The sequence below is a fragment of the Siniperca chuatsi genome, linkage group LG14 (genome assembly GCF_020085105.1).
Source record: "Siniperca chuatsi isolate FFG_IHB_CAS linkage group LG14, ASM2008510v1, whole genome shotgun sequence".
Lineage (NCBI taxonomy): Eukaryota > Metazoa > Chordata > Actinopteri > Centrarchiformes > Sinipercidae > Siniperca > Siniperca chuatsi.
Genome location: NC_058055.1, coordinates 18,489,107 through 18,505,945, shown reverse-complemented (window position 1 = coordinate 18,505,945; position 16,839 = coordinate 18,489,107). Strand labels below are relative to the sequence as shown.

General features: G+C 38.9%; 1 protein-coding gene across 8 annotated transcripts in view; it reads right to left on the bottom strand.

The window, feature by feature from the left end:
* Positions 1 to 16,538, bottom strand: part of aff4 (AF4/FMR2 family, member 4) — a 30,142-nt gene extending 13,604 nt beyond the window's left edge. For 3 of the 8 annotated variants that reach the window (XM_044223583.1, XM_044223585.1, XM_044223587.1), the window contains exons 1-3: positions 7,895 to 8,142; positions 4,568 to 4,697; positions 22 to 825 (exon numbers count right to left, since the gene is read on the bottom strand). In XM_044223583.1, the coding sequence (XP_044079518.1) occupies positions 22 to 825; positions 4,568 to 4,697; positions 7,895 to 7,911 (951 nt within the window). In that variant the 5' untranslated portion in view covers positions 7,912 to 8,142. Of the gene's footprint in view, positions 1 to 21; positions 826 to 4,567; positions 4,700 to 7,894; positions 8,143 to 16,169 lie in introns of those variants that run through there. The other 5 variants (XM_044223586.1, XM_044223588.1, XM_044223589.1 and 2 more) reach the window with 5 other exon arrangements.
* Between the last annotated feature and the right edge of the window lie 301 nt (positions 16,539 to 16,839).

The window sequence follows — 16,839 nt, the reverse complement described above, 5'->3', positions numbered from 1 at the left end:
AAGCCTGTAGATAAGCCTCACCTCTACAGGCTGTGAGGGGATCTTGAGTTTGGAAAGTGAGGTCTTGCTGTTCGACTTCATCTCTCCCATGGTGCTGCTGTGCGACTGTCCACTGTAGCTTTCTGCTTGTGAGCTCTTGGGTTCTGCCGTTTCCTGGCCGTCCATAGGCCGCACATAAGCTGTGGGCTTCTGCAGCATGGAGCCGGGCTTGGACATGAGAGATGGGGGAAAAGCCTGACTTGAGTGCTGTCCACTGGGGAAAGAGGTGTGAACCCGCGAGGGCGAGTCCCAGTTGGCCTCTCTGTCGCGTGGGGACTTGGAGCGGTAGCGCTCCTTGCTATGATGCTGCTCGGCAGACAAGGAGCTCCGCAAGTGGCTGTTGCTGCTGGAGGAACTCAGAGAGCCCTTCGCCGGACTTGATGTGTGTGACTTTGAGTGCTCTGACCCTCCACCGTGTTTACTAGACTTCTTTTCCCGCACCTCCCCTCCGTGTCTTTGGCTACTGCTGCTGCCGCTACTGCCTCCGCTGCCCCTCTGGCTGCTGTGCCCTCCTTGAAGTCCTGAGCGTTTCTGGGACCCGGATGAAGATCCACCCGCTGCGGGGCCGACAGGAGTCCACTTACTGCTCTGGCTGCTGCCACCACTACCGACACCACGCTGGTCCCCGCCAAATAAAGGTGGGCCCGATTTCTCCTCAGAGGAAGACGAGCTGTTAGAAGGTTTACCGCCAAGCTTTGGAAGTGTGTCACCAATCGGCTCTTTCATCTCGTCGTAATTGCCCAGCATGCTCTGAATACGGCTGGACAGTTTATCTTCCTTGCTGGACTGAAGAGAGAAACAGAGAACAGGGGAGGAAGAGGTGGGGCAGTGGATAGTGTGATGATAAAAAACAAAATTTTAAAAGAAGACAGCCACAGAGAAAGAAGAGACAGACAAGTCATTGAGAAGAAAATAAAAGAGAGAAGTGAACAGAGGGAAAGCAGAGAGGAAGGGGGGGGCAGAGAAAACAGTCATTATGGGCACAAGTTCAACATTTGGGTTAATTGCTTTCCATCAAAAACATTAAAAATGGAGAGAAAATGTATCACTCCTATTAAGAAAACTTAGAATCACTAAAATATGCAAAATGAGGATGACGGAAATGCAGATTGTCATTTGACAAAAGAAACAAACAAATTAAATCCTAATCCCAGTTTTAAACTTAAAATAATTGAGCATTGAGCAATGAACATTGAGAAAATAACTCGATTGAACATAGAGATGCCTAATGAGCCAATCACACAGTAAGCTTGTTCAAACTGGGCCTAGGTCAGTCCACACCCATCTGCGAACACAGATAAGAGTCTACCCATAGTTCCAACACAGAGGTTAATCAATCACTTTGAGGCCACGGATTCCAGCCGACATGCATGCAATCAGCCCATGATTGCATGCATACAAGTACAAGTTTGTACAGAATATTTCACACGCAGCCTCAGACCTCTATTTTGTTTGACAGATTCACACAGAGGGTGAGGAAACACAAACCGTTATCTGTAGCAGGAAATGTAACTAGCTTGGCAATAACAAGCACTCCACTACCTCCTGGTAGCACGGCCTGGCTCAAACGCGTGTAGTTGGCAGTGTAGTGTAGCAACGCCTATTTTCACTTTGTAGTACTAGCATAAATTACGTTAATTAGAATTAATTATTATTCTATTAGACATCCAGTGGAACAGAAATACCCTCTTTTAAAATACAAGTACTTAAAACAAGTATTTCAAAAGGCTGATATTATGGCTTATTACACATACTGATACTGGCATGTATGTTGGCTGATAATGCTAAAAACAATGAAGAACTAGAAGGGCACTCGGAGAGCGCAGACATCCGCCAAGGCCAATAGTCCACTTTTCTATGATATGCAAATCTGTAAGCGCAACGACTATATATGTCAGGATATAGTTCCAAAACTATTAGAATTATAGTATGTCAAAATATGGTTATGCCTAGCTGAAGCCTCTCAACGTTTACGAAAGTGAAAAATAATTTGTGTATCTGCACTGTGATTCCGATCCGCTCCAAAATTGAATGGGTTCTCCCTTAGCCCATGCTACACCTTTTCACCAAGTTTCATGAAAATCGGGCCAGTGCTTTTTCCATAATCCTGCTGACAGACAGACAAACAAACAAACAATCACTGAAAACACGACTTCCTTGGCAAAGGTACTAAAAAGTAAGTGCTTGAGGTAAATTAGAAAACAGCTGAATCATTACACAGTTTGTTCTGCAAACTCATTGTTTAGGGACATTGACTGCAACAATCGATAGTGTGCTGGCAGAATAAAAACAATCTGACAAGAAAGTTGTATTGTATTATACAGTATGTATTCACATAAATACTTAGTGCTGTACGTATTGTATTGCACAAAAAAAATAAAAAAAAATAAAAAAGAAGCACCGTCTCAGATTATATCTTTGAAACTTTTTGATACAGTCCTTTACGTCCACAGAAACTTTCTCAGGAACTTTAGCTCACCAGAGGAACCTTGTACCAGTTCTGGTTCCTGCTCCACAACAAGTCCCCGGTCCAGAGGCAGTGCTTTCCTGCTAGCCAGGAACTATCCTTACCAACATCACTTCAAACATCGCATTTCCACAACAGGAAATTACGAAGAACACTGATTGCCATCTCTTCCAAATTTCTTCTCCTATCTTTGCACACCCAAAAAATGACAAACTAAGCCATCAGTTTTAAATCTTAATCTATTACCTGTCTACTTTGCCTAATCTTTGGGGTTCTTAAGATGTAGTCAAAATGCAAACACAAATGTGCTTAATGGATTTTTGATTCAGCGTTATGTCCTTTGCTTAGTTTCTGGGGCTAGTTAGATCTTGGCACAATTTGGTTAAAAAGGCTTGCTTAATAATCACATTTAATGGATTTTTGATTTAAAAAAATATGGATTGGACAAAAATCCAATATTGTGAGGCTCTAATTTTCAATAGATAATGTTGTGCTCTTTATTCTGTGCAGCTGAGTTACAAGTGCGCGAACTCCTGCACCATAAAAATGTTACTGCTTTGCTGGTCTACATCTGGAAGGTCACAGCTGCAGCTGCGTGCACACATGGCCTTTAATGCAGAACACAGTAAACTTCCACTTGGTGGAGCATGACAGAAGAGGGATAAAAAGTCAAACTGAAGCTTACATAAGACTCAGACAAGCAGGAGACGAGAGATACAAAGTGTAGAAAAGCCAGTGACTTAAACAGTTGGCTTTTTCTGCATTTTTTTGTACTTTAGCTTCTGAAGACAGAAGGACAAATACGCACATTAAAATTATTTGCTGCAAACGCCTCTTTTCCTGTGCAAAGGTCAAGGACTTCTTCAAAGTCAGCTTTCACTTTGTTGTGGTCCAAAACACAAGGGCCTGCACATCATTCACCTCTGGTACCCATTCTATTCCCAACCTGTCAGGACACATTCCTCACTGCTTCTTTGATGGCTAGCTCTAGCTAAGGAGAGGAGCCACTTACCTCTGCTCAAATCTGGTTAGTGGCAAAGATTAGACCAGTACAGAGAACTCAAATCCTCTTTACAATAACACTGACCGGGCAGGAGCTGGGAGCTGGCTGGCCTACATCTATGTGTGTCTGTGGGCACAGGAGGAAGACAAGGGAGGAAAGGGGGAGGCTGGCGTGTTCTTATGTTTATCTTCTTCAGTTGCACAACAAAACAGGTGTTGTCAATTCAACCGACTCTCTTGTATTTTGTGCTGAGTTAGTCGATAGCTGACTATCTGACAGCTAACCATTGTCTAATCTAAGCCACAAATGTTTGGAAAAGCATTTGATATTGTTTTTAATACCTATGATTAACGTAACCACATACTGTGTTGCAAAAAGATCAGCCAATTACATCTTGAAATGTGCAAATTTGCATGAGATCATCTTGATTAAAAGAAGGACCATCATTGTCTGTAGAGCTCGTTCAGACATGTCACATAAAACAGCTCCCACATGTGTATTAAAGCATATCTTGCCCTATTTAGCTTTCATCACAAAAAACTGTAAACAAGACCAAGACTGCAGGATCCGGAAGGTCATTGTGATGAAACAAAAACAGACAATTCCTTCTTTTTCCATTAATAAAGGCAGCAACAAAAGGTATTCAAGTCTAAATCAAATGTAGGATTTTCTTGAGAACAACTTAGGAAAAACTAATCGAATTACAACTAAAAGGTTTTCTCAGACTGAGGCAATGTAGGAATGAAGTCAAACAAATATTACATAAAGCGTGCGTGCACACACACACACACACACATAGAAAGACAGCAAAAGAAAGAGTGTTTCCGCCTATGCCATAGAAACCTGAAGCTAAACATTCCTCTTAGCAGTTTAACATATCAGGCACAAAAAAAAGCAAAACAGAGGTGTGATGTTTCAAAAAATATGTGATGACAAAACTGTATTGACATGAATACTCCTGGTAGTATGTGCAGTTCACGCTTTGTCACTGTTACAAATTCCTCTAAACTGACTAATGAATTATATGTCAAAACTGAATATGAGGTCAACAAATTTACCACTTTGTAGGGTTCAGGAAAGAGAGGGGAATTCGCTGGAAAGGCCTCTCCTCCTCCCTGCTGGATTTCTTGATTTCTCCTTTCTCTTTCTTTCATTCGGAGCACATTCCGGTCCTCACGGTTCATGTTGCTAATAACACAAACAGAACAACAACAAGTCAAGATAAACACACGCTGAGGAGAGACAATAAACAGACTTCTTATCTCATGGCTTTCCAAGGATGGCTATAAAAGAAGGGAGTATTATGAAAGTGAGATGTTCATGAAAGAAACACCTGGCAAGTCTGTAAGAATTTACCTAAAACTAACTCTTGGTCAGCAGTGACGCAGCATAACCAAAACAACATTAGCCTCTCAGTTTTCTTTCCTGCTATGATTTCTTGGTTTGTAAATGAATACCAACTCGTTCAAGTTTCCAGCTATTCACAACAGATCATACGGTTAGGCTGCCATCATCTACTCTCTTCTTTGAGTCACAGTTTTATGATAAACCGCAAATCGGACCATCATTTGCGAAACCCCACACATCATAAACAGAGGGGAGCACAGAGATGACCTGTGGAGAAAGTAGTCCCTAATAGGCTTAGGCTAGTCTAGACAATGTGCAGTAGCCTATTTCTACTGCAAATAATCACCTTGTACAGATGGTCAATGTAAATTTGAGCTGAAACTAATTTGTATGGTTGTTCTAAATATAAATTTCAAATAGAAAAGTTAGTTTTTCGGAGTAGACTGTAAAAGCATACAGGATATCACTAACACCTCATGAAAAGAATATGAAAGTCTTCTCAGGAATAGCATGAAGGTAAAACAGACTGTAATTAGGATTAAATAATAACCTACTGCTATAAAACTGTAGCTTGAAGCCACAGACTCCATAACTGTTAGCTAAACACACCTCTCTGCCCTTACTGTCCTTCTGAGCATAATGTGTTTAGTGCAAACATCAAAGTAGAGAGCTATTTGAGGAGACCTTGTAAGTGGATGTATGGATTCACACCAGAGAGACAAACAACACAAATGCATGAACATGTAATAAAAATATGTTCACTGCCAGAGGATAAAACACAAGTCCGGTAATGAGTTTTTAACAAATGGTCATATAAAAATGTTCTGCTGGATCCTGCTTGGAATATTAAAACATGGAATTTGGACAGAACAAGTGTGTGTTCATTAGGAACAGCCAGTCTGACTAAATGTGACTTCTGTCTGTTGTGCACCTCGGTTAACAGAAAGCAACTACTACTAGCTTTTGAACTAGAAACAAGCAAATTATCAGCCAGGCGTGTCGCCTCCTGGTTTAAGTGGACAGCTTCAGGCTCTGCCAGTGACAACAATGATTTTAAGGCTGTTGACAGAGTGCGATTATGCAGCAACCACCCGGCCTCCTCCTAGATTATAAACACAACACACAAGGGTGTTTTCAATTACTATGCATGAGTGAAAAGTTGAAAAGAAGCAGATGGGAAACTGATTTCAGAATGGGAAACACTACACACAGGGAAACAATACGTGAAAGGTAGAAAAATTAGGCTACATATGAGAGACTGTGATTGTTTCCTGGAAAGAATAAACACTGCTCTTACATGAAAACTGATCAGGACTATCAATCACTTAGTAATGTTGTAGACTAAATCATGTTGGCACTTGAGCAAAATGGTTCCAAGTTTTTTTTTTTTTTTTTACAATTTCTGACTTAGCTTATCAGTAAGTCTAAATAGTAATTTCCCAACCAACCTCTTTATGAAGTCTGTTTTACATCAGCAGCAACACCCAACTATGAGTCATCACTCAAAACAGGCAATGTGATTTACACAGTATAGCTAGGCTACATTACACCAAAGCTCAGGAAGCGACCAAGGCCATAACCACTGTGAGCTGTTTGACACACACCAATAACACCAGTTTTATCAGCAGAGGTGTAAAGAAAAGAAGAAAACATTGTTTAGGCTTTCCATCATCCAAACTTCCATCAACACACCACTGTTATCATCTCTGGACTTTATTTGACTTAGAGCACAGCTAACAACCAAGCTTAGACTATACATTGTCAAAAACTAAACAACAGACACTGTTAAGTAACTTGCTACAACTGAATTGACCACTGATCGCCTACTTTTACATGTAAATGAGCCTGTCAAAGTAAGTTGTGGAGTGGGGTTGAATGTGTGAATGGGCCACTGTTAGCACAGAGGTAAATGATCAAATGGCCCAGGCACAGAAGCCTTTGTAAAACACTGTTCACGTCCATTCTGCCCAACTAATTGACCTGATCTGTTGGTTTTTATTAGTTGAACAGGGGGTTAAACTCTGTCATATTGTAGCTCAGCCCTAAAGAAAATCATCAGACAGGAGACTCAATAGTCTGTTATTGGTTTCAACAATACTGACGCATAAATGCTTGAATTTAGGTCCATACCAGCCAGCTGTCAGTTTTACTTTTGTGCCTTTGCAATATCGGAATAACTTAAGTGACAAGTTCCTCTGTCAATCTATCTAAGTTAAAATGAAAGGCTAAACATAGGCATCATCTCTTATGTTATTTTTCAAAGATCAGTCTAGTCCTCTTTATGAAAGGATACATTTATTTTTTATTTTATTTTTTAAGTCACCAAGTACCACAAACTCAGCTGCTTTTTACCTGTGGCCTTCTGGAAAATCACGCACTAGTGCCTTATCCTTATATCAGCCAAGTTTGGGAAAGCAAACCTTTATTTCTATTTTGCTTGTTTGAAGAGCAACTGTTAGAAGCACAGATCATAAATGAGCCTTTGTTCAAATTTTTGGTCAAACCTGCATCCAAGACCCAAGCCCCACAGAGCCCATCAGTTGCCAACACAGTAAGGTAGGCAATGCAGATTGCTTCAAAACAAGGAAAAGGCATGCCTAAGCAAATCACTTCTTACACAACATGAGTTTTTTTTTTAAAATTACAATATTATCAAAGTGTAATGGACTGCTATGTTTATTGTACACATTCAACAGTGTGTCAGACAGAAAAGGTCAAAGTCTGCAGAGTTTAAAAGGCAGGTCTCTCTGTACCTAAATTAATCAACTCATCTGTCTCTTTCTAACTCACAACAACAGCCAGGCCATGTCTTCAACACACATGTCTTTTTTTCCTTTTTTTTTTTTTTTAAAAAGGGGAAAACTGATGGTCATCTGAGCATAATACAGGACTGGCCTTCTGTTGCACATTATGTAAGGCCATCTAAAAACATTTTTATATGTCTTGTATAACATAGTGAAAATGAAGTAAAGTGCTTTATTCTTCCCAGACACCAATAAGAAATAAGTAAAACAGCCAACTAGCTGTGGATTTCTTACCCTGACTGAGAGGCCATGGCCCCAACCACTGAAACATTGGAAGGAGGAGGGAGGAGGGTTCAGAGGATCTCCCAGGGATTCAGAAGTATTCTCGTCATGTCTTGTCAGCCTAAATTTCTCCGCCAACCTCCCTCAATGAAGACAACCTGGCCTTTTTTTCTAAATGTATCTGTGGGCATCCAACTGGAACAGTGTAACTACAGTTTCTTTACTTGACTCGAAAAAGGTACAGTGTATTTCCTTGGAGTGGTGACAAATCTGACTTAGGGATGGGAGGGGACTGCTCCTCTAGGGAGATACCATGTTGGCAAACAGCGGGGGTAGTCACATGCCAGTTGAAGTCTAGGGGAGCTGCAGCTTTTGTATCTGTTGGTGGAGTGTTTTGAGGTTTAAGCATGTGTCGAGAACAAGCAAGGTGAAAAGAGGCTGTAGGGTTGTATGAGTATGTGAGTGTGTGAGGTGTGTAGATGTTAAGAGTGAATGTGAGACAGAAAGATGGGATAAAAGAGATTTGGCATGTCTAACCCTCCTGTCCACAACACTGCCAGACAGTCCTGGTGGTGCCTCTTGTCTTAAAATGCTTACAACGCTGTGGGCCAATTTTAATCTTCAGCTATGAGGAAAAACTGCCCAGCAAGGAGCAGAGCAATCTTTTAATCGCAGTAAATTAATCATATGAATTATCTAAAAAGGAGACTGCTGAAACACTGTAATACGTCTCTACGCCTAAAAAAATTGATTAAATTAAAAGGAGACAACGAGAAAAGAGGGGGGAAAAGTCTTACCGCAGTTTATTATACCTTCCAACTCAAAATTAAGTAAAACAAAAGGTGATCAAATAAGAGGTGGTTTTACAAAGTGGATTAATACTAAACAAATCAATAAGCTTGGTCCAAGACAGCCTTACAGCTATATTAATTTACAGGCCAATTAGGGAGAACGTCTACAGGGAGGAAAACATCACTGAGGGAGCAGTGAGAGGGGAACAAAATCTCACCTCTCTCAGAGAATGGAACAGTCCACCTCATCCCATAAAAGGAGATGTTATTTTACACCACAGTACCTCTCCTCTGTGTGATGTCACTGCCCTCAGTAAGGCCCAGCCAATCGGGGCTCATCTTTCGGTCAACAACCTCCCTCCCTCTCCCACTATGCCCAGAGTACAGGGGCAAAGCACCCGTGCAGCCTGTTAAAGAGACAGCGCACAGTTTCCAGCATGCAGGCTGTAACAAACGGGAGACGTTTTCATCAGCTATATATGATGACACATGCTTACAAATGTGTTATCATCACATGTTGCAAGGATTTTTATCTAGTACAAAAAGTCAAAATCATGCCATTTCACTTCTGGTATCTCTGTGCTGATTTTCTATTATATTTAGGGGTGATTTTAAAATTTGATTTCTTCTAAAGCACACTTTGGTCAGGATCCTTTACATGTTATAGATAACCATCAAAATCGGTACACATCCTTTGGCAAGGGATTCAGAGTTATAGCTAAACATCTTTTACACTTTGCCTGAAACTCTATTTACTTAAGATTATTACAGTGTCACAAGACATTTACGTTTGTTTCAAAGACTCCACTTTGGGGAACATGCATAAAGATTTTGCCAGATCATTTTATAATCGTCATGATGGGCTTCCTAATTATGTCCCAACTTGGGAAATTCCCTTTGACTCAGTTCACTCAATTCAGTTTGAAATGTGTAGTTTGTCTTTAGACATAGTCTTTAATGGAAACTTTAACTTTTTTTTTTGGAAATACTGTACTGTTTTGAATAATTTAAATTTCCTACTGAATCTAAAAACATCTAATCTCTTTCTGTCTCTTAAAGTTCATACTTTCATGGAGTGGTCTGTTATTTTCAGCACATCAATTATATATGCCATGTATATTTATAAATAGAAGCAGACTACTACCCTTGGTTGATTTAATCAATAACAAAGCTCATTAAGCAGCTCCTACGAAGCAATGTGATACCACTGAATTGGTATGAAATTTAAAAATCTTGACACTGCACCAACTATAATGATCACAAATGGTCCCAATTTTGCAATAACAGCTCTGAGGCACACAAAGTCAGTTTCATGTGAGTATTTGATGTTAAAGAATACAATTTTGATTAGATTCAACTTTATTGCCATTACACATGTACAAGTTCAAGGCAACGAAATACAGTTTAGGTCTAACCAGAAGTGCAATAAGCAAGTGCAGGATATAAAGTGTGTGCATAAATGCAGGATAGAGCAGTATTATGAAAATATTTTACAAGTGGTACTATGGACATTATATAAAGATGGCATTACTATAAACAGAAGTATACTGATGGAAGTAGTGCAATAACTATTAAGGCATTATGTTTATACAACAACCCCAAAACTGTCATCTGTCATAAATGGTTTCCTGCATTTCATGCAAATGTAGTTTACAAAGAATATTTTATAATGTATATGAACAACAAGTTCTCAGTAATGGGTACAGGTGGGCCACCTCCCCTGGTGCTTTTGAAGCAAACCTGCTGACAGCAGGCATTCCAGAGGGAGTGTCCATTCAAATGCTGCAAACCTGCCTCATATAAGCAGCTGTTTAATGACGAGTGCTGTCAAAACCACATGCCGCTAGGACAAGGACGCCATAATAGCCAAAAAATAAATAAAATAATTTTTGAAAATGTAGTAACTTTAAAACAACACTTACAAAATCAAATAAGCTTCCTGAGGAAACACAAATGGTAATATACAGTATCTTGTGCAAGTGCAAAAACACATTCCTGTATCAGCATGGCAGAAGCCTTATCATTCACACAGTTATAGAGGTAATGAAGTAGCTAAATTTCTGTGTGCTTTTTATGTCAAAGTATTTAGCTGATGGTGGAAGACAATGTCAAAATTAAGATTAAGTCTGGGTATTCAGAATTCTTTAGTTCCTGCTTCAGTAAAAACCCTTTAATATATTTCAATGTGGCTTCAGATTAGCTCCAATTAACATATCAAAACAAGACTCTAAATCTTGATTGGCATGTTCTCTAAACAACTGCCTATATCCTTTCATTCAGGCAGGTTTGAAGCATTTGAACTGACTCACTGCCTGGAATGCCTCCACTCAGCAGACGTGCATTATTCGAATCAGAGGGAGCTGGTAGCATTTACCAATCCAGTGCAGTGACTATTCTGCATTTAAAAACGAATTAACAACATATCAATTTAGGAAGGTTTTTATATTTGACATCCAGTTTACTGAGAGGTATTGTTCTCGATGAACACAAAACTCTTGATGCCAATATACAAATGTATTTTGAAAACGGCACTAGATGCCTCTACTCCAGTGACATCTTCATGCCAAGATCATAAAATCAAACTGCAAAAAAAAAAAAAAAAAAAAAAAAAAAACTTTCAGCAGCAACTTTCTCAAGCTTTTAGGCAGACACAAAAGTATTTACAAGTACAATGGGCTGTTAGACTGGGTTTTGCCCATTCTTTTCCATTACTAAACTGTACTTGGCGTGTTTCTCAAAACCGCATATTAATCCGTGGTAAAGTAAATAGCATACATACCTAACCTGTAACCACCTGAAAGGTTCATGTGGATTTTGAACTGAAAAATAATGTTAGATGAGCACAGTAAAAAAATGCTCTCATTCGCAGCTTTGACACAAATATGTTCAGGGTACTTTTTTCTGCCACCATGTTAGAGGAACATGACAACCCTGAATTATCTTGGCAACGTTTCCAAAGAACCTGCGTCATTCAAGCTCTTCAACGTGCACACCAAGCTTTTCAAGAGGCTTGTACTTTTTTTTTTTGCATGACCCTCTTCACCCATATCTGAACTATGGTCAAATTTTTAACAAATATACATTCACGCCCTTGGCTTTGAGTCAATATTAATACAACATACTGTAGTGTACGATGCAACTACAGTTTAAAATCGGCATGTTCAGTACACTTAGATTAAGTGGGCTTTTATCATCTTGGATACCTCCATCAATCTAAAATTGTGACAATGTTTACTAATGTACTGTTAAAATTGAACACTGAAATCACCCAGACTTGATGAGTAAAACAAGTCTTACAAGCAGATCTATGGAACAAAAGATGAAATCTTAATAAAACTGACTAACTAGTCACTAGTGATATCAGTGATTATGTAATGGGAATATATACACTGATATTTTGCAAAATTGTCAAAAATATTAGCGCAATCTAAGATATCTCCCCTATTAAACCCTTTAAGCACATAATTATTATTATGGTTTGACTTTTGTTTGGCCATTTGTTTAACAACAACTGTAATCACGGGAGCAGGAGCAGCCATTTTGTGAATGTGTGAGTGATACCTAATTAACTTGGATTATACTGCAAAAATGACCCATAACATATATACATTTATTTATTTATATATTTTATACACATATTGATCATTAATGTAGCTGATAAGGAAATTGCTTAAAATTTTAAGGTTTTTATACCAGGCCTTTTTTTTTTTTAGCCAGAAGCATGAATGCTTTCCTACATTAACCACTCGACTTAATAGTCTATTACCCTCCCAAAAATTAACAGTTCCTTAGTCAGGGTAATTTTACATTCTAAAAACTACTATAACCCAGCTGAAACATGCACCTAAGCAATTAAAACTGGAGGCATCAAGCAACTTTTACAGCACCAACATGCAGTAATTTGTATTTATCGCATGAGATAACAAGAAAAGTCAAAAATGACCCCAACCCTATTGAGTAGTCATAGGAATTCCTGTATTCTGTAATAGTTTTCCATATCAGTCACAATCTTATTACTCAGAGAGCAGCATGGGGTAAATCTGACACTGGAATATCGGCCTGCCTAGAAATAGAAACATGTTAACCTATTACAGCTTACTACTCTGAACCTCTAAATAAACATTCGCACTCCTCAGAGCAGGCACTTTGATACATGCTGTGGCCAAATGTGAACCAGTTAATGAAAAATAAAAAATTGTATGATTCATAAATCGGGATCTTTGCCATGCATGTTCCTGTTCATGCACCGCATAAGAAGCTGAAGTTAGCAATATTAGTTTCTTTTGAATTACAAAAGTTTTATCTATGTATCAAGACTTACTTACAAGACTTTACTTCTCATTTTACTCTTCTGGGTCCATCTCACTATCCTGGATTTTTACTGTTTATGTTACTGATCCATTTGTTATTGCCTGAAGCATGCAAAGCACTCACCCTGCTCTGAAAAATGTTATGCCAATGAATTTCATTGCTCTTCATCAAAAGTATTACTGCTGAAATAGACCATGACTGATGTTATAATTTCCAGACCAGTATTATAGAGCAGTATCTCACAGCATGGATGTATGCCAGATCTGTAAAATGAAATGGCCTTAATGAGCTTCACCTCCACCGGACTATATACCCACATGAGAGCTTAACTCACATCCTAGAGAACAAAAGCTGAAGAACAGATGCATGAGGTCAGGACACAGTGAGTAGCATATTTTTCTGCTGTGTGAGCAACAGTACTGAGGGATAAAAAAAGAGCTGCTGATGTCTGATTAGATTTGGGCTAATTAAACTGGCAGACTCTGGAAGAACCTTCATACAACTTACTTTCGACAAGCTTCTCTTTGTGAAGGAAATAAGATTTGATTATAAACTTGCAGGCCTTAGCTGACGACACAATTAGCTCTTACTTTGGGTAGGGTTAAAGAAAAGAGTATAACTGATAAAATGCAGTAGCATCTGTACAATAAACAACCTTATGCTATGATTCTTTTTTGACTTCACTTCAGTCATCAAAGGGAGATGAAGATGAACGTGATAAAACAGGATACAGAGGAGTATTGAAAAGCATTTGGTTTATTCAGACAAGGCCTGCTCAGTTCTGAGAGTGCAGCTCTACAATCTTGTAAAATTATTTGTTGTTGTTGAACAGCCTGAAACTAGGTATTGCTCATTTTCCAAATATCCAGCCTGCAAAACCACACCGTACTATTACTGCAATGTACAATAGATGTGTGAAGGCCAAAGAAAACATGCACCCACTCCTCTGTCTGGAATGGACAAACAAGTCACCATAACATCTCAACAGAAAGTGTGCATGTGCCCCGCGCATGGCCACAGAGGAAACAGTTAATACCAAAACCACAGAGCAAAACCTAAACAGGAAGTGAAGAGGATTTCAGTGAGCTGCGCCACAGGGAGCACAAGAAGACAGAACAGACCTTTATATGCCATAATGTACTGACCACGTTTACATGGACTGCCTTAGTTTGAATATGGACTTTTATTATGAACAATAAAACAGTATTTCAATTAGGTTACTTTACTTTGGCTCGTTTCGCCGTACAACATCTTCATTTTAGAAAACAAACAAAAAACAAGGCATTGTGCAACATGATGAGCTATTGCTTTAACAGTTTTAAATACCATGTTGTATTTGAAACTTTTATTATTTAATATCAAGGTAAATGTTATTAAATGTTACTGTGATATAGATTTTTAATCATGGCCTGATTAATCACTGAAACAGCTGTTGCACATCAACATCAGTTTCCCTTCAGTATTTCAATTAAAGTTTCTGACATATTGCTATCATGGCACACCCTTCATGCTGGTTTGGTGAAAGCATTATGCTTTACGGTGCTTTTTTTTTTTTTCTGCTATACATGAGAGTAGATTTAAATCTTGTCTATCAAACAGTTTGATCGCCTTCCGTGTCACAAAAAGTTGTAAAAAATAAATAAATAAATAAATAATCCAACTAAGTGTCATACTATAGTTCAGTTAAGCTGTTTACATGTGCCTTAAAAAAATGCAACTTGGAAAACAACATGTTTTACAGCCATTGTGCTTGCTGAGACTGAGCTTATATCCATTAGTGTATTCAGAAAATTATATTTACTTGGCAATTTCTTTTACAGCGTAATGCCTTAATCTGGTAAATACTGCGGTTAGTCTAAAAGAGTAGGAAGATGTTTTCTCCGTCTTAATTAAACATCACTCCTCTATGTCCACATGAAAATAAAACACTCTTGGACTAACACTTCAACGCACAGTATACTTCATAAACAACTGCAAAGACAACTCAAACAGCCTAAACCTCCATCTACCACTTGACTGTGGATGTTGTGCCAGTTCACAGCTGCATGCCATAAATGAGTTCATGACCTTAGGCCTCCCCCACCATTGTGTGCCAAACAAGATAAACAAGTTGATTGCTCTATCCTTGTCTCCATGTGCCAATGGTATAATACTGCTAGATATATACACATGTAACCAGTGATGGTCCTAACTGTTGAGAGTTCCTCTGGACTTATGATGTATTGGCCCTTCCCCCAACTGTGGCACGTAAAATGGCTTCCTAGAAAAGCATATCAGCTGTCCTTTTGCTAGACAAATAGGCTATCCTGTTGTCTTTCTACGCAATAGTAATTTAGAGTCATTATGATTTTGACTTAAAACAACTAGGATTGGCCAAGGGTAATGTGATATAATAAATACAGGATACGATGTGCGGAGGCTACAGGACAACAAACCAAAAGTTTTTGTTAGTCACTGTGAGGAAACCCTGACGACTGTTTTGGGCCTAGGATTAGTTAAAGTGTGCTCTTCACGGTAGAGAAACTGCAAGCAAGTAAAATAATTGTTGCTCGTATTTAAATTATCCATCTTTAAGAGATCATCTATAATTCACGGATCTGAATTGGGTAATATTTATTTGCATGCAAAATAAACTGTGAGCGGCTTCTGTTCATCATTTGTACTTAAGGTGAATATCAAATAATTATCTCCTTGTCGATAACATAAATTAGTAGTAGTTAGCAAACTAAGGCGTGTAAGTTATGTCAACCATGAGAGAAAACACAAACATTAGACGTCATGACCTGTAAGCTAACACCACACGAACCAAAACATGATCCCTATCACTACGATGTTTGTCTTACTTTTCGGAGAACGGAAAGCCACCGAACGAATAAAAGTAACATTTAGCGTTATCATCATTTCAACAATTAATGTTTGCAGTCATCAGAACCCAAAAGTAGCTACAAGGTCTACCCATTTAGCAAGAGGCTAACGCGCTACCTACAGGACCTACCTGCATCTTTGCTTTAGCATAATGTTAGCTAGCCAAATCTGCTAGTAGCGGCTTGAGGCTAGGCTACCTAGCTATGAAACCATTGAAATTTTCTGAGGAATTTTAAATTAACATTCACTCCAAATGTCAGATAACAAACAAGTACAGTTAATCATCAAATAACGTTTTTTGTGATATTCAGCATCCTTACCTCTTGTCTTCTTTTTAGGCCCAAACCATTCTAGGTATTGGAAAGCTCTTTTCTCTTTGTCTTTTCCACTTCCAGTTACACGCAAAATGGACTCAGCAAAACGCTTAACAGCTAAAGTACTAAAACCAAATGAATGGTCTCCATCTTTTTTTTAAATCGCAACTGTACATCGAGCGGAAAACAAAATAAAATCATTTTGTCTCTCGTTCATTCTGTTATTCCTGAACAGAAGTGACTGATAGGTAAGTCTGCTAGCTAAGTTAAGTAGCCAGCAGGTACCACAGACAGGACTGGATGCATGGATGGCAGCAAGCGGTGCTGCCTTCAGTTGCTGTCGGAAATATCTTAAACCAACCACCTAACCAAGTAAACATGATAGGGAAGTTATTCTTTTGTAAACGCGACAGGCAAAGTAGATGCTTTTTGGATCAATATTGACGATGGACCATTTGAAAATACCACTGTCTAGCTTTCAGATGGTATACACAACTTGAGAGAAACTGTTATTTTGACAGCGGACATATTGTCAGCTTACCGATACGGAAACTGAGTCAAATACAGTAAACCAGTAACAGCGCGGCCATTTATTAATGATTTTGTTAATTCCCACATGTTATGAATGCAACAATGCTGTGACGCACGGGCTGCTCAGACTCAGACGTTCAGGACG